Source organism: Parasteatoda tepidariorum, chromosome 2, assembly GCF_982258835.1.
Source record: "Parasteatoda tepidariorum strain Cologne lab strain chromosome 2, Ptep-v5.0, whole genome shotgun sequence".
NCBI classification, from domain to species: domain Eukaryota; kingdom Metazoa; phylum Arthropoda; class Arachnida; order Araneae; family Theridiidae; genus Parasteatoda; species Parasteatoda tepidariorum.
Genome location: NC_141756.1, coordinates 127,874,728 through 127,893,473, shown reverse-complemented (window position 1 = coordinate 127,893,473; position 18,746 = coordinate 127,874,728). Strand labels below are relative to the sequence as shown.

The 18,746-nt window shown below is 32.2% G+C and overlaps 1 protein-coding gene across 1 annotated transcript in view; it reads right to left on the bottom strand.

Annotated features, from left to right (window-relative positions):
- LOC107442949 (corticotropin-releasing hormone-binding protein) overlaps positions 1 to 16,827 on the bottom strand; it is a 34,171-nt gene extending 17,344 nt beyond the window's left edge. The window contains exons 1-5 of the mRNA XM_087156729.1: positions 16,749 to 16,827; positions 15,960 to 16,102; positions 6,954 to 7,017; positions 5,498 to 5,655; positions 2,721 to 2,934 (exon numbers count right to left, since the gene is read on the bottom strand). Coding sequence (XP_087012855.1) covers positions 2,721 to 2,934; positions 5,498 to 5,655; positions 6,954 to 7,017; positions 15,960 to 16,102; positions 16,749 to 16,827 — 658 coding nt within the window. The remainder of the gene's footprint in view (positions 1 to 2,720; positions 2,935 to 5,497; positions 5,656 to 6,953; positions 7,018 to 15,959; positions 16,103 to 16,748) is intronic.
- Positions 16,828 to 18,746: the final 1,919 nt, after the last annotated feature.

The following is an 18,746-nucleotide window of genomic DNA, read 5'->3' as shown; positions in this document are numbered from 1 at the left end:
TAACAATGATAGATACATATTTTTCTCAATGAAAACACTGATTTGCTTTAATGCAATAAAACCATTCACCTAAATATATATTATTCCTATCCTATCTGCCACCGATTTTAGTTAAGTAATTGCTTTTAAAACGCCTTACATGCTGAGGCCTTTTGGGGGCAATTTAAATGCTGTAATTGTCCATTGCAAGACCATACGAATTCTACCTTTGGGGGATATGCTGAAGTATGACATTTTGTGACAACGGGAGGAAAGGAGATGAAGAAAAATAATGTGACTCCATTTATGACTCTTATCTCCAAATTCAATTCAATTTAACTGAAGTTCGAAATCTGAGTACGACCGACAAAAAAAAAAAAAAAAAAAAATGCCTATCGTTTATTTTTCTTTTCATGATATTGTGTCATTATTTGGGAGGGGAAAAAACATACACTTTCTATGAACGGTATACAACTAGTTGATTCATTGCTGTTTTGTGAGAAGCCGGGAGAGTTGCATTAAAACCACCGTACTTTTCAGTTCTGAGCAGTATTAAGTTTACGGTTGTGGTAGCTCTTGTGTTGCCCTTAGCAATCGAGTGTATACAGGCCGATGTAATGTGTGATTGAGACTAATTAGCAACAGCGCGAGGAAGTGTATTTTGTCACATTCACAAGTAGCAAGTCAACTGTTTAATGGGGGCCATCCATCAAAGTAGGCGTGTTCAAATCGAAATGGGAGTTTCTGTCAAGTTAGGCGTGTTCACATCTCGTCCGAAGGTCAACCTTCATCTATGAAAAGGTGCCCCCATCATACGATCGAGTTGGAATGCTGGAAATGTAGTGTATCTCTCAGTATTCGGCGCGAAGCACCGCTAACTGATTCATCGAAACAGTGGCGTAGCGAGGGGGGAGCAAGGGGGGGCATCATGCCCCGGGCGCTACACACAAAGGGGCGCCAAATGGTCAGCAAAACAAAAAAAATTGTTGGATGATTTTTATTTTTATTATAATTTATTTCTGGAAAATATATTTTAAATTTAGTGCCGGTGAAATATAATAAATGTTAATTCGTAAATAAAAAGGAACACTAATCAAACTGTAATAATATATTCATAACAGAAATGACACGTCTTTTCCACTGGGCTGACTCGACCTGTGTCTGTCAGCACTTCCTTATGGCATCTACGCTGTGTGGTTACATATATTATCTCCAAATATTTGCAGTGTACAAAGTACAAACACCAGTGTACAAAGTGTTTGTATGTTTGTACAGTGTACAAAGTACAAACATTCTTTCTTTCAGAACACTATTTATTTTTGTTTCTATAAACGCAATGTAGCTTACGCTTGTTATTTTAAAACGATAACAATAGCACTCTAATGTACTTATATGTACAGTCACGGAAAAAAGTATCCCGAAAATAACAACTAAAAGATTGTCTATTTTTTAATATAGATACTTCTCAGACACACAACAAATACAGCGTTTTGCTGTTTCTAAGAAAGGACACAAACGCCGTATTTGTTCTGTACCTGAGAATTATCTGTTTCAAAAAATAAATGATTCTTTATTTGTTACTTTCCGGATACTTTTTTCCGTGACTGTACATATCCGTGACACTTGCGACAGGTTGTGGAATTCCGCTACAAGTTAGGTAAATACCCGAAATATTAACGTTTAAGTTATTTTGTGCTTGTATTTTTCAGTTTTGCGTCATTGTCATCGCGCTCTGCTTAGAATAAAAATGAAATGTTATAAGTTTAATGTTAGCATAAATTTTAGTGTATATTTCACTGTGTTGCTACCTTTCAAGTTCAAGGCATTCTTGATTAGTAATAGAACAAATAAGATTACTTACTACATCTACTCGACGATTCTATTATTCAGTGAATAGGGTATGAAAAAATTTGAAATGATCAACTTTGATGATATTATTGATACATTTGTTTCATCAAAAGCGGAAAATTTATACATAGTAATTAGTTTTATTAATGTATTATAATCATATTATTAAATATATGTATCTCCTTAGCGATAATAAATATTTACTTTTTTATTGTTTCAAAACTGCGTGTTTTTAAAATATTTCTTCATAAATATGTAAAATAAATAATAGGTATCTTTTGAACTAATTCTAGATGATCATATACATTTCAAAATCTAGTCTTGTTTTCTCAACTACATTTTTTGTCTCAAATTTAATGCCTAGCTTGAGCTTATGACTTTATTTATTTACTTTATTTATTTATTTATTACTTTGGGAGTATATTTTACTTGTAATATTAGATGATTTTCGAATGAGGGGGGGGGCGCTAAAAAGGTATTGTGCCCCGGGCGCGAGTTAAGCTCGCTACGGCACTGCATCGAAACTAAACAGTCCTAAGTTGATTAGGCATAAATTTCATGAAGAAATATATGTAAAAGTTCACCACAGCCAAACGCTGTGGAAGTCGTATGAGGAGATGACATGTAGGCACTAAATCTGGGACTCAGGGAGGAGGATACGATCGAGTTAACATGTCTTAGTGAATCAGAATTGTATTTTTAACATGTCTTATATACTAGTGAATCAGAATTGTATTTTTGTAGTGGTAGATACACTACACACTTAAGAAATCGACTTGAATCGGTCCCCCTTTATCCAACAATTGTAATTTTTTCGACATTCCCCTTGTCTCACTCTTGAATCTACTGTATTAAATAATGCATGTTTTTAATGATGTCACTCATCAACATACGTTTTGGATTTGGACGAAATTCCACTGCAACAATAAATCCTTCCTCTTTGACTGGAATTCTGAACTCCAAGAGTCCGATGTTTTGTGATGTCTCCAGAGTTTTCCAGGGTCTGTTTTCTACTCCACAGTACTCTGTAAAACGATTTTCCGAAGCTTTAGGGTGATCTTCAATACCCGGGAAAAACTGCCCGTTCAGTTCCCATCCATCCACAACCTGTCAGAGAAACAAATCACCCGCTGTTATAAATAATTTACAAATCGATATCATTCAATATCTGCATTAAAATACTGCTCGATTGTAATATTTACTCGAAAACAGTTTAAAAAAATTTAAATCTTCTTACTGCATCAAACGATATTCTCTAACCACCCACTGTACCACAGGAAATAATCGCAGGCCCATTAGAGGGCCTACAATGTGCCCAATAGGTCACTTATGTATGTATATATAGGATAGCGTTAAAATCAGGAAATCCGAAGACAATATTCCTATCTCCCCTTAATATTGACCCATAACATTCCAACTGCATCATGTATTATATTATCGGGTACTACAGTACCCCGCCAGAGGAAATAATCATAGGCCTAATAGGATGCACACAATGTGACCCTAATACTTGTAAAAAACTGAAGTGAAAAATTATCTACAATTAGAAGTTTCAAATAAATATTTAAAAGAGAGAAAAGCAGAAACACATTTTTTTTAATCAATCTGATGAATTATTTGTTTCAGGACAATGGATTAAAAAAAATCTGCTGAACGAAAACAGATTGGAAACAAAGTTCGATTATCTGAAACCAATTCAATTTTCTCCCGCAATCAAACTGGTTTAATTAAAAGCAATGATTCACGAAATTATTTTTAAAAAAATCGAATTATTTTGTCTTTTTAAATTGCGTTTGTTTTTGCCTATGAGTTTTGTACCTCTTGTTTTTACCCAGTCCGAGAAACTGATAAGACTATAGTTTTAGTTTATTCCTATTTCATCCTAGTTCCCTGATCAGTTTCTGACAATGAGCAGATACAAAATTCTCAAGAAACCAATATTTGTAACCAGTGTAAGTAAAAGAAAATAATTATAAGTATTTAAAAACAAAATATAAATTGAAATAAAAAATCCACAATGCTCCATTCTTTCGAATTTATGAGAGACGCAAAAGGAACTCTCACAGGTTCAACCTATTTTGATTGACACATTTTTAATATTGAATGTACCTTTATAATCCAACAAAATTGACGTAAATATAACTGTGCAAAAAAACGTCAATTTTTCCGTTAGTTAAACGACTTTGAAAAACTGCGGAAAAATGGGTAAATTGTGCACGTTAAATTATCGTATTTTTAGCACGTTTTTTTAACGAAATATTTAAAGAGAAAAGTGAAAACGTTAATATACCGTCAATTTTAACGTATACGTTTCACCGAGTGAAAAAATGGTGAATATCATCACGAGAAATGGACGTCACTTTAAAGTTCAAAATCTTATAACGAACGTACGTATTTTTAAAGTTTATTTGCCCTTTGATTGCTGCATGTTATAATAAAGAGATTTCCTTTCCACTTTCTTCATTAAAGTGTTCATTCATGAGCAGCACAACAACGTCAAAACACTTGAAATTTTTATGAAATGTTTATGAGGTGTTTTTTCATGAAGGAACAGCTCTATGAAACTCCAAGTCACCCTCAAAATGCTAAACAATATTATAGGGTTGCAACGCATTAAAAAAACTTCAGAGAGAAAAAGTTTTATAAAGCAATGTGTGGGCAATCACAGGTTAAATTATCTTCTTCTTGACAACTCTTCTCCTTAAACCATTATTTGTATTTTAAAAGAATGTGTATCTTATGAAAAGAATGTCTTTTGTTGACACCAACGCATCTATAATGACAACTTAAAATCAACATTCAATGACGTCGAAAGGATTTATGTTACGAAACGTGTTGTCCTGTCCTTTCAAAAAGCTGCAAAGCTTAGTTAAATAATCTGGAGGCAAAAATAGTCTACTCTAAAAAAGAATTTTCAATCAAAATAAAATATGTAAATATATACAGTCCCTGGCCATAGTATTACATTAGACTCGCACTCTAACATTCTATATAAAATCTTAAATATCAAGTGATACTCTACACAGCTTTATTGTTTTTTGCAAGACTGTTTGCACTTGTTTACGTTCGTGTAACAATAGGTTAAATCAGACGATATATGATATAAATTAGACGATAGGGTAAATCAGACGATATATGATATAAATTAGACGATAGGTTAAATCAGACGATATATGATATAAATTAGACGATAGGGTAAATCAGACGATATATGATATAAATTAGACGATAGGTTAAATCAGACGATATATGATATAAATTAGACGATAGGGTAAATCAGACGATATATTAGATAAATGTAGGATATATATTACATCAGGTATCATATTAGTATATTATAATAATCATATCAAATGATGAGACGCACTGTTAGTGTTTTAATAATGACATGTTTTGCACGAAATTATGGGCAATACTCTTATACTTAAACATACATGTAATGGGTTTAATTTTTATAGACTTCCTACTTGTATTTATTTTTAACGTATTGCATTACACTGTTAACCCATTGAGCATAAACACATTGAAACCTGTTTCAGTGTCGTAAAAACAATAAAGCTGTAGAGTATATCACCTGACAATTATAATTTTAGTTAGAACCTTATAGTGCGTCTCACAATATGGCCAGGGACTGTGCCTACAATTTAATCTGAATGGTATAAATGCATACCGATAGAAGTCCACCCTTTTCGCAAGATATCTTGAATTCGTGGAATGTGAAATGGACTGTGTGGTGGGGATCAGCAATGACGTAAAATCCACACACCTGTGTTAATCCTGGTGAAGAGTAGAGATAAACACCTTCTTCTGATTTCACGTAAATACATTCTAAAACGACACATACCATTTCGTTTGAAAAAAAAAAAATAAAACTTCATATAACATAATTTAACATTTTATTAAGGAATATTTTTAATAACTAAACACTTACTCGAGTTAATTCGGGTATGTATAGATTGCAACTATTTATTATCCCGGGCATAGCAGAATACGTCAGTACGTTTTGTTTTATCACGTTCTGATTCGACCGGAAGCAAAGCGAAATATAATCTGCTGTGATTGGAAGTTGGCCGATATTTGTTTGGGACTGCAGACGTGTTTTGTACAATTGTATATACACCATGGTGGATGAATTCACATGGAAAAAAAGAGTAAACAAAAATGGCGTTCACCAGCGAAAGTAATGCGAATAATTTTTCAGGTGTGAACACATACAAAAGACTCATATTTAATTTTTTTCATTGGCCCCGAGATCATTTGGGATTGCAAACGGATGGTAAATTAAATATTTCTGACACATGAAAGAATTAAAATGTCGACTTAAAACTTGCGTATTATGTTTTGTTTTAGTTCCTTGCATTTATTAAAGAAATAAATAAAAAAGTTTGTTGATTTTATTCTTTTTTTTTCTCCATAAAATTGGAAAGGGAAGCGGTTAATACTTATTGCAATTGTAAGGTGATTAAACTCTTACCATCTAAAAATATGGCAGAATATATTAAAAATTGTGTAGTTAATATTTCCCAGATTATGGTGTAGTTAATATTTCCTAGATTTGTTTTCCGTAATTTTTTTAAATATTTTTTTAATTTGTTTATTTATGTTTGCTAAATAACTACAAAATTTTGAATGTATGAAAGCATGAAAAAAGATGAATCATAATTTCTCGTACTTTATGATCGAAGTCATGATACAGACAAGCATTGTTTAACCCGAATGGACTAGTTCCTGGAAGTTTTATTCAACAGTTGTCCCTATGAATCGATTTCAATATTACGTATTGTCGAAAAAATATCAGCATTTACCACTATATCGCCATATTTTTTTAATTAACTCATTTATACAATTTCCAAACAGGACAAAACTCCGAAACAAAAATAAAAATTATCAACTCTTTCGATAATATCATTATTCCATAATTATCGCGATTAAAACTAATGATAGCAATAATGAGAAAGTAGTTCGATAATTATAATTAAGAATAACGATCATCCTGTTTTCGTATTCGATTTGTGTTGTTATCTTTAATGATCACAATAATGTTGTTTCTGCGCAATATCGGTATCCTGTATGTGTATTATCGCTGTTGTTGTCCTGTAACAGATAATTAACCTAAACAGTCTTACTTCCAGTTTCATCATGTTCTAATTTAATGATATTTTCATTTTTCTTTTCATCTTGATCAGAAGTCTGAAAAATAAAAGAGTGATTATCAAAATTCATCCAATACTAATGATAAGAATTCATTTCCATTTAGTATTACAAATAGGAGTTGTTCAAAAAAGGAAATTTAAATTAATCTTTAACTCTTGAAGTATTTTTTAAACAGTCATTTGAACAATTACCCGCATTTTGGTTTATATTTGAAATGACGAAGTTGTTAGAAAGTAGTGACGAAGTTGTGAAAAATAAACATGAAATATGAAGAAAAATATTAGGAATAGTGAATTTTTCAAGTTTTTAAATGTTGTGCGAAGACAATAACACAAGGTAGAACTTTCTTTTTAAAGAGCAGCAGATGCGAATGAAATACATATCTTGATAAAGACAAGTTTTGTTCTTCTTAACTTACGGAAGTCCTTCCGGAAGAAAAAAGGAAACGTGAAGGGTAGAGAGTAAGTACTCCTAATCTTTCCATTTTAGTCTAAATCTTACTGAATTTTGTATCTCGCTCAAATCAGATTAAATGGGAAACAAGTCTTATCAGGATGAAAAGAAAACTATACGTGGACAATGTTGAACATCAGCAGAGATAACTTGTAACAGTTATAGGATCTCGAATAAAAATATTCAGCAGTTTTTAAATTTGGAAGAATAAAAGAAGCAATTCTTGGACATAAATAGAAAATCTTTCAGATAAAAAAAAAAAAATCATTTGAAATATTTTAACTTCTGACTGCTATTTGTTATTGTAAATTCATAATTATGTGCAAAATTTTTTCAATTCGCTTAAAAAGTTCTCGATATATGGCAATGTATGCAAGAAGTAATATTAACCATTAATGGGTCCTAACATTTCTCCTGACAATATTATTGGGACCCTATTTTCCAGAATACGACTACACCCTACATTTTGGAGACCTATCAAAAATTTCATTCAGAGAAAGAACGTTTTTGTGTCTGATTTCGTGCACTCATTTATTCGAGATCTAAATGATTCTGGGAAATCCATTTTCAGCATTTATAACAAGAATAATTCATTGAATGGTCTCAGACCGAAAACCTCATATAAACGTGATATCCTTATTTATTGAGTAGATATTAAATATTTTTGAATATAATACTGCATTCTTTAAAGCATACTGTCCCTGGCCAAATTGGTAGCCGCACTATAAGACTATATGTAAAATCTTAATTATCAGATGATACTCTCTATAACAGCCTTATTGTTTTTACACGGCTGAAACCGGCTTACACTTTTTTATGTTCGTATATCAATGGGTTAACATTGTAATGCAATACAATAAAAATAAATACAAATAGGAAGCATACAAAAATCTCTTAAATTAGAGCCCATTCCATGTTTGTTTAAATATTAATGTATTGTCTATAAACTCATGCGAAACATGTCATTATTAAAACACGACAGCGCGTCTGATCATTTTTTCTTATTATTATGACATACTAATATAATAACTGATGTAATAAATATTTCATATTTATATAAAATATCGTCTAATTTATATTATATATTGTCTCATTTAACCCATCGATACACTAACGTAAACAAGTGCAAACCGGTTTCATCTGAGTAAAAGCAATAAAGCTGTATAGAGTATCACCTCATAATTAAGATTTTACATAAAATTTTATAGTGCGTCTAATAATTTGTAAAGGACTGTATTTAGTAAATTTTACAGTTGCAAAAGTTTTAGATATATTTCGTATGTATCAATTAATTATTCACTAAATTAAGAAATCAAGTTCATAATTACAGAATTCAACAAACATTGCTTAGTTTTTATTAAAGAAATTGCGTTCACACAATTAATAAAATTTAAGGCGTTCGTATAAATGTTTTTTTTAATAACGTTCATCTCAACAAACCAATATTGGATTTTTTTTAAAGTCATTAGAATTAGATTAATTTATACAAAAGACTAATATGATTAACATAATAAAAGTTTCTTGGATATTTAGTCATATTTAAGCACTTTTTAAAAAAAAAACCCATTATCGGAAACAATTTATACTTACAATATTGAAAGGAAATGTATTTTAGAATTATAGGAAGCGATATCGTTTTCTGTAAGGGGGAAAAATCTATTACATTTCGCAAACAGATGAAATAAATCTGTTTCATCAAATGCAGGTTCAAATGTATTTATTAAATATTTCCGTTGTGCACTTTCTTAAATTGAAATTGTCTCGGATCAAAATTTCATAACAGGCTTAAAATGATTATCTCCCCATAAATTCTTCTTTAAATGATTCTTTTTCAGTCAGCATTGGAATAAGAGAAACTTACAATTTGTTTTGCTCTCAGCCGCTTAGGCTCAGTCAAAAAAGTAAATAATCGAATGTTTAAATAATACAGTCTCTGGCCAAATGATGAGACACACTCTAACATTCTATGTAAAATCTTTATTGCCAGTTACCATAAAAAATCATTATTAATTGAAACTGATTGACACTTGTTTATGTTCGCGTATTTATTGGTTATATGAAATAAATTCGACGGTTGGATACATTAGACGATATATTATATAAATATAGAATAATTATTATATCATGTACTATATTAGTGTATTATAATAATTAGCCCAAATGATGAGACGCATTGTATTGTTTTAATAATGACATGATTTGCACGAGGCAATACTTTTATATTTAAGCATACATGTCATGGGTTCAAGAGATTTTTTATAGACTTCCTATGTGTATTAACGTATTTCACTACAATGTTAACCCATTGATAACGAACGTAAACAAGTGCAAATCGTGTAAAAACAATAAAGCTGTTATAGAGTATCACCTGATAGTTAAGATTTTACGTAGAATCTTATAGTGCGTCTCTTAATTTATGCCAAGGGAGTGTATTCCGTGGAGGAAATTTCACCGCTATTGGTATTTTGAAGTATGGAGAAAGGCAAACCACGAATTTTCAAATGCTGAAGAAAAAAACTATTTTCTAAATACAATGATGTAGCGTGGGTATCTCGATCCTGATTGCTTGTTGATGGAACTAATCATTTGCGTTACATGGAGAGGAAGACCAAGAGAACCTCCCACTGTTAGCCTATAGGCAAGGGGACTCTAACCCATGATCCGTCTACCACTGAGGATATTTCATGTCAGCACTGCGGTCGGTGCAAGCCGGATGCGGAATTCGTATCGACCAGCCGTCTGTGGGATTCGAACCCGGTTCACCTCATTAAAATGCGAATGATCTATATACTGGGTCATCGCGGCTCGTATCGCGATATTATGGTCATGGGTGTTCATATTTGTGCGGGTGCCAACTCGAAAAAACATTATTGCTTGTCTATGGTAAGAACTCCCCCCGCCACATATTCTGAGGCTGTTTTCTGCTGGGGGAAAAAGAATAGCTGATTTCAGAGAGCTTCTCTTCTCTCTCTAGGGTTAACACAGTAGACCGAAGAAAAATATTTCCTTTCTTTCGCATATCAGAGCCAAAACCAGTCCTGAACAATGACCCCTTACATGAAATAGTTATACCTCGTTACCATAGTCACCGCCACGAGTCCTGACGAATTGCTAGGGGAGTTCTTACTTTAGGCAAACTATAGCCAACACAGGGAACCAGCAGCGTTCCATAAATTATATATCAGTTAAGTCTCACTATTAAGAAAAGAAAAAATTTTAATAGCAAAAATCCAGGCTTCGAAAAGTTTAATAAAACTGGTTGATTCATTTTAACAACATTTAAACGTACCAAATAACATTGATTTAACTTTTTAATGCTCACTTAAACTGTTTCATAGCTCTTGAAAACTAAACTAAATGCTTAGATGTTCTTTTAACTTTTACCCGCAAAATGGGTGCTTGGTTTAGGCGTCTACGCACTTCTCAACTGTGTTCAAGAGTAAACAGTGCGCATGCGTTGCTGTTTTTCTTTTCACTAGCAGTCCTTTTTAGTATTGTGGAAATGCTGATTCAGGAAGAACCTAAACTGCCCGTGAAAAATGTTTATAGAAGCAGCAAGATACTAGAACTAAAGTTTCATAACAATCAACATAAGGAAACGGCCCTCTCAACCTTGCAAAAGACAGGTATCCAATATCACGACAAAGACGTAAAGTTGTTCTCTCTAATTCTTCTTAACACACCTGTCACATTCACAGAAACTGAGATTATTAACTTGATTAAAATCAATGGCAATTTCAACCCTGCCTATGATATCATCAAACTGACCAAAGAAATCCCACATAAAAGAGATAATTCTAAGAGACACGTCATCATAAGAGTCAACAGAAAACTCTCCATCAAGCTTTTGAATCTTAATTATTTCTACGCTGGTCTACAACGTTGCACAATTAAAAAAAAGACTGGTTTTATTAAGGTGCAGAAAATGCCAGACAATAGGTCATCACCAAAACACATGTATTGAGTCATACTGTTATTGTGAGAAGTGCGGATACAAAGGTCATAGTATCGAAAATTGCACAGAAAAAGAAGAATTCTGCATAAACTGTCACTCATCCAACCAAGACTCCAATTTAAATCTGGACTGTAATCACAGAGCCTCCTCACCTTCCTGTCCAACTTACTTGCACGATCTAAAAGAGCTACGTCAATCCAATCAAGTCTATACACATCCCTACTAAAAAGACATACATTTATATATATATTTGTTTATTAAGATTCCTCTATATCTAGTAATACTTTCATCTCTATTAGTCTTTTTTAACGCTATATTTTTTTTCTCTTTCTTTCTTATTAATTTATTTTATTCATTTCTTTTTACTAATTTCTCATTTCACATGTATATTTTTTTTGGTCTTATTTCTTCTTAAATTCCACACATTCAGTAAAAAAAAAAATATATATATATACATATTTTTTTAAATATCATGTTATGTAGGCTGGAGTGGAGCTGGATTAGTGGCCAAGTCTTGGGCTATATGGTTAAGGGTTTTTCATAACCTAGGTACATGCCCAGGGCTTGGAGGAAAGAAAAAAAAAAGTCCTTTTTAGTGTATTTTACATCATAATAAGTATTTTTATATTCTTTTTTTATTATGAACGTATAATGAATGGCTTCGATTTCAATATAAATATGAATGCTGTGGAAGAAAAAGTATTTTGAAACACGTACAACATAGGCATGGAAATCTATCCGAGGCAGTTTTTGCAACTCCCACGATTAAACGGAGTCAATCCAAAAAGAAAAAGCATTTGACCAATGGGTAACCAGTGATCGTCAGAGGGCGATCACAACATTTATTTAAATATTAAAACAGTTTTTTATTTAGCTATTATCGTTTTCACTTCGGAGAAATCCTTAACAAATGATTGGCTAGTTTAATTCATAATACCTTAAATAATAAGTTGCTAACTTGATTACGAGGATATTTGTTTCATTCTTTTTTTTTTAACAGTTAGCAGTTAAATATTTAAATGACCCGATAGCATGACACTCTCACTTGATTTCAATATGCTTATATATTTTGACTGTAACACCTCCAACTATTCTATTTATTTAAAAGGGGGTTGTCATCGGTGAGTTATTTATAAAAAGTTACATTTGTTGAGGGTTGTACACGTCGCGCAAATGATCTATTTGCTACACTATAAAAAATTCCGAACCAAATGACGGTAAAAAGTACCGGCACTCAGGGTGCCTGAAATTTTTATCGCAAAATGTTACAGAACAAAAAACTCCTATACAGCCTCATTTTTACAGTAATATTTAATGTAAAATCCCTCCATCCATTTGTTTGAATAAATATTACTGTAAAAAATTACGGTAGAAAATTTTACAGTGAAAATGGATTTTATGGTAAAATGATCTCTACGGATAATGCACCCAGGGTGACAGTAATTTTTACAGTCATTGGGTCCAAAAGTTTTTACAGTGCCCGAGATTCCTCCCTAACGATTCAATCATGCCGGATGGGATAGTTCCAGAACCTGACAAAGGCAGGGGAATACGGGCAGTTTCCCGGGCCCCACGTCAGAGGTGGCCCCACATCGAATAGAAAGTCTATCTTAAGTTTCCCTCATGAATGCTTTAAACAAAACATCAGTACAGTGTAAAATCCGTCAGTTTTATGTCAGCTTCTTCACTAATCTATCGTATGAACACAAAAAATCTACATTTTATAAATCCATGGCTTTCTAGGGTGGAATTCAGCTAAATTTTCGCAATGACGATGGACGCATTGGGCCAATCAAAATCCTGTATTTTTTACATATAGCAGCAATATGCGATATGTTTACGGGGTTCTAATTGGATTAAGTGAGTCATCGTCATTCCGGAAATTTAGCTGAATTCCGCTTTAATGTCAGCAAGGACATGAATTTTTTGCAGCTAGATGACATAGTTAACAATCAAGAAAACTGCATTCTGCAGAATGGACATAGAATTGTCAGAAAATCAATAAAATGGACAGAATGAAATTTCATCTGACCATTGGAGATAGGAGAGACTTTATGGCTATTTTAGGTTCTAGACAATCTTCTTGTTATCTATGTATAATAAGGTGAAAAATTTAATGACCTCCATAAAGTTCATTACTGAAACAGTGAAGCAGAGGCGGGCCCCCAAAGAAGTTTTTGCCCCCATTAGGCTATCGTTGACTCGTTTCGGCGTTTTCGATAAAATTTAGAATCCTATTTGTTTTGACAAAACGGACTTTAAATGAAACACTATGTTTTCAAAAACAATAGAGTCTTTTATTTGCTATTAAAACTTCACGATGACTGACAGTCAATAAGTGGCATGTAATAATTCCCATTCAATAGAACTAAATTCCTGTCCAAGTGTAAAAGGAAAGTCAAAAGTCTTCAAGTGAAAAAGCAAGCTATTTTAATTAATTAAGAAAAAAAAACTTGCCTACAAATAGATGAATACAATTTAACAGATGTCACTTCGCGATTCACAAGTTTTAATTACCATTTCCCCTCTAATTTAATTCATTATCGATTCACTTTTAGTTTTGCATTCGCTTTTGCATGTCAAGTTTTCAAATAAGCATAACAACGAAGTGACAGGGTTTTATCCTAATAAACTAGTCATAAAATTGCTTCTTAATTATAGATTGAAGAGGGAGTCCAGACACGAAATTCCCTAAGTTTCGTAATTAAAATATTCTCTTTCTCCTCTCTTTGCATAGCCTCAAGTCTTATCGATGAAGTGTTTCACATTTTATTGAAATTCGCTGTCATTAAAAGAGTTTTTTGGCTGTAGAAAATTCTCATTGAATGAAACGTCAATTTTAAGAGTTATTTCTATAATAACTAATTTATCCTTATTTACAGGCCATTCATCCCTTCTGTATTACAAATCCTTCAGTTCGGTAGAATTCATTAAAACGAAATTCGACTGAAAGTTAAAATTTTCTGTTAAAAAATAAAAAAAGGACGATAAAAATGATTATCATTTGAAAAGAAAAATAAGTTTTAGCATTAAAGTTTAGTAAAGTTAAATGTTTTAAAATCCAAATTCTTTTTTTGATAAGTATATTTATGTTTTAAAAAAAACACGGTTTTTAAATAGTGTTGGCGAGCAACTCGACGTGGAGTGGTGCAAGAAATATTCGCAATTTGTACCAAAAAAATACGTCGTGCAAATGAGCCATTATAGAAGAAGAAAGTTCAAAGGGTAACAATGAATCACATCAATGAAATGTCACATTTTCGATATTACGCATGAACTTTATGACACCTGAAAGTGTTTATAAACTACAGAATCCCTGGAACTCATAGAATATGTAAAATTGAATTTACCTATTCAATATAATGAATAATTGAAACATTTTTATTAAAAAAATTGCTTAGAATTATTAAGAGGAAATTTAATTTCATTCAATTCTATTTCAAAGAAAAAGAGAGAGAAAAGTTAAATTTTAAAAGAATTGTTTAACTTCATTTGTAAAATGTTTTTGTGATGCTGAAATGATTTCAAAACTTTTTAAATTTATTTTGCTACTTTAAAAAGACTTAGGATTCCAAAAATGAACATACTATCTTAAAGTATTATTATCGCTGTATAATAATTAAAGACATAAAATCATGCAAAGTAAAAAATTTTCCATTACATTTTATTTTATGTGTAAATTAAGAAAAATAATTTTTCAAGAAACAAATAATGACACATAATTTTTTTTAAATAAATATGGACTTTAAATATCTACAGATAATATTAAAATAATTTTATAATCATAAACCTGCTAAATTAAGTTTACCAAATGTTTTTAAACAAAATTTATGATTCGAAAACTAATAACAATATCGTAAAATGTTAATGTAATGATATCTACAGATACTACTAAAATAACTTTACAATAATAAACCTGTTAGATTAAGTTTACCAAATGTTTTTAAGCAACAGTTATGATTCCAAAACTTATAATAATATCGTAAAATGTTATTAATATCAAATTATTATTATTATTATTTTGCTCAGAAAATCATGCAAAGAAATATAAGTTTGATTCTTTTAAATCCTTTTTCGATGTAAAGGATGCAAAATATTTTCTTTTTAAAAATGAAGTTCTTTTAAAGTTGAATGAATCAATAAAAAATGAATAATAAAGTTTTTTTTTAATTAAATATGCACTTTAAATATCAACAAATGCAATTCAATAATTTTATGAAATTTTTTTTAAGCCAATTTGATTTATTTTACCCAATGATTTTAAACAAAAATTGAATACCATCATTAAAAATTAGTAGGAAAATATTATTATTAATAAATAACAATTGCAATACAATAATTCAATACAATATTATTTCACTTTTAAGTTGTTGTTTTTTATTTCTCTTTTAGGTAAATTTCGAAAAAGAAAAAATTGATTCTAAAAAATAATGTGTGTATATATCACCTTTAAATAATAAAAAATGAGTGTATATATCACCTTTGTTTAAAAATAATTGTGAATTTTACATTTTATGAAATAAGTGAAAAATTGTAGAGAATTTATTATCCAAATAAGGAAATGCATTACCTGAAATAAGGGTGATGAAAAAATGAGGGGAAAATGTGCATAGAGAGCGAGAGCTATAGGGATTATCATGTTTTGACTGTTCTGCAAAAGTGCGGCGATGTGAGGTGAAGTACTCCAAACACTCACTTTTAATAAAACTAATTCTGAGGGTGAGAGGGCGCTCCATGCACATTTCACTCAGAAAATTTAGTCAGTTACTAAAATGTCCTTTATAAAGGTGTCATTACAATTTCAGTATTATTTTTTCTTTACTCGAAGAAAAAACGTATCTTATATTATTAGAGTTGAATAACAAAATACAATTTATTTTATTTTAAATATTTTTTGGCAGTGAAACCCCGCTATTGTGAACCTTCAAAGGAGCGAAATTTCTGTTCACTATAACCGGGAGTTCACTATATCCGTATTGCAAAGAATTTTAACTCATTTTTCTGATTTCATAATATCTGCAATATTTTTCTTTTTTCAAATAATCTGAAAAGTGGGTTGTATTTATGAATCACAACCCACAATGGTTTGGCCGTACAACCCTATAATGATATTATAATAAATCTTTCCAATTTGACCATACAAATCTGAACACGTGCCATTTAATGACTATGCACCACTTCCAATAGCTTTTGAGAACGTTGTCAAAAAATTTTCAATATTCTAAGAGGTGTGGTTTAGAAATGATGCCTAGATAGTGTGAAACGACCCTGATTTGCACAATTTCGTTGGTGTTATACGCCACAATGGATGAAGCTTGGATCTTTGAATGGAACAGAGTTCCCTCAGTTTTTCTGTTACCTCGAAACAGTTTTGAGGTATTTAAACTCAGCTCTACACCAGTTGCGCTGTCTCTTCCTTCAGCAGATAGCCATCTCATTGAAACTAAATTCATTCGAGAGAATAATTACAGAGAGAGCATTTATTTCTGCTTTCGAAGACCAGCAAATGTTTATTACAAAATTCTAAACAATTTCATATCATTTTATCTGTTTGAAATTTCCGTATCCAAATGAAATTGAATATGGCACGTTTGGTGATCATTCAATGTACAAATTCGTGTAACAGGAGCAGTCTTAAATGTTGAATAGTTTGTCTTCTACGTCATTACTTGAACAAAACAATTAAGTAAACAAACCGGTCTAAATTTGCATTCGCTTTTGAGTTCAAAGAAATTTTTAAAAAATATGTTTCACAACTATTTTCTCAATTATTTCTAAAATGTCAAAAACTTCATAAAATATATTTTTTTTCTTGCATGAAAATCTTCCGAATCATTCGGGTGGAAATTTGTCATCATTTTTAATTTTCCAATAAACCGTGTTTTCTTCCTCTGGGTAAATATTAAGATGAGGCTTCCGTATTACCGACAGCTTATTTAAATCCGAATAAACATTTATCACCTCTAATTTACAACGGATATAAGCCTAAATTGAGCAAATGTTTATAAACCTAAATTGAACACACATGCCTGAAAATGTATGTAATTTCTATAGAGCAATAAAGTGCCGTAGTGTGTAAGGGTGAATCTGTCGTTAAATGATCTGAAGCGTGGAGAGTTCGAATCCTGTCGTAACCCTATCACCGTGCTTTCCTTTCTTCCATTTGAGGTGGGTCATTGCTTACAGCACGCACACGTTCGAATAAGTAAATAAAAAGATTGCATGGGGTCAAGAGGTCGGGATAGCTTGACTGGTAGGGCACGTGCCTGAGAGGTCGTGGGTTTTATTTCCACCGAACGAAGACCCCATGAGTCACTGGTGCATGCCAAGCCTGTAGGGGTAACAAAGTCCTCCAAGTTCCCATAACAGATCATTACCATTGGGAGTATTGGACCCGATATTGAATGTGCTCTTGTTCAGGTTAAAATTGTAATCTGCTGATGGATGGATGATGTGCGCCTTCCCTGTAAATGTAAATGGGATATGACGTATGTATGTTGTATCTGGATCATTCTCAGGGATGTTTCCCAAACCGTCCCCAATAGCCTGTTGAGCAGCTCTAGTGCTACTTAAAAAAAGACAAGTAACAGTGCCAGTTATGTGGTTAGATGAACCGGAGTCTTTGATTTTTGCTATAAATTTGCAGCATGGAAGTATCGAGGATTTTAATCCAATCATATTATTAGATGCTTCCCATAGTGATGTTCATCTGTAACTTCCGTTTATTGCATATTGACACGAACTTCAAAGCAGTGAGCGCATAAGGCTTATGTATGCCTCGAATAAGAAACGAGTTTTGATACGATTATGTCTCAGTGTAAAGAATGGCTATGTTAGGTGACCAGTGGTAACGTTTACTTAGAACTACACTGTCCCGCAGTGGACAAAACTGAAGACACGGTTCCCTGCAAAACGACAAAGTCAAGTTCCCCTGAGTGGGATCAGTATGCGAGTGGGTGACCACTTTGATCAGCCTGCTTAGGGACTGAGGGTTCGCGGTATCGGTCCTCACTAAACTGTTCCACCATAAAGTGCTTGAATTCGCTCGCAAGTTGTCTGACTACCAAAGCAAGGAAGTCGTCCCCTCTGCAGAGGATCAAAATTGAGATGGCATGTCTTCGGACCATCCTCAGTGATTTTTCTCAGACTCTCGCCAATGGCCCATTGTGCATATTTGGTGGGACGCAAATGAAGTAAATACCAACCTGACCAGGGAACACTTCCTCCGATTGTGTTTTAACGCTTTCGGTGGTAACTGCAATTTAATGTCACCCGTTATTTCAGGACTGGAAACGCTGTAGAGAAGCGTGCTATGAAAAATGGGTTATTATCAGGGCTATCATATCTTGTGTAATCA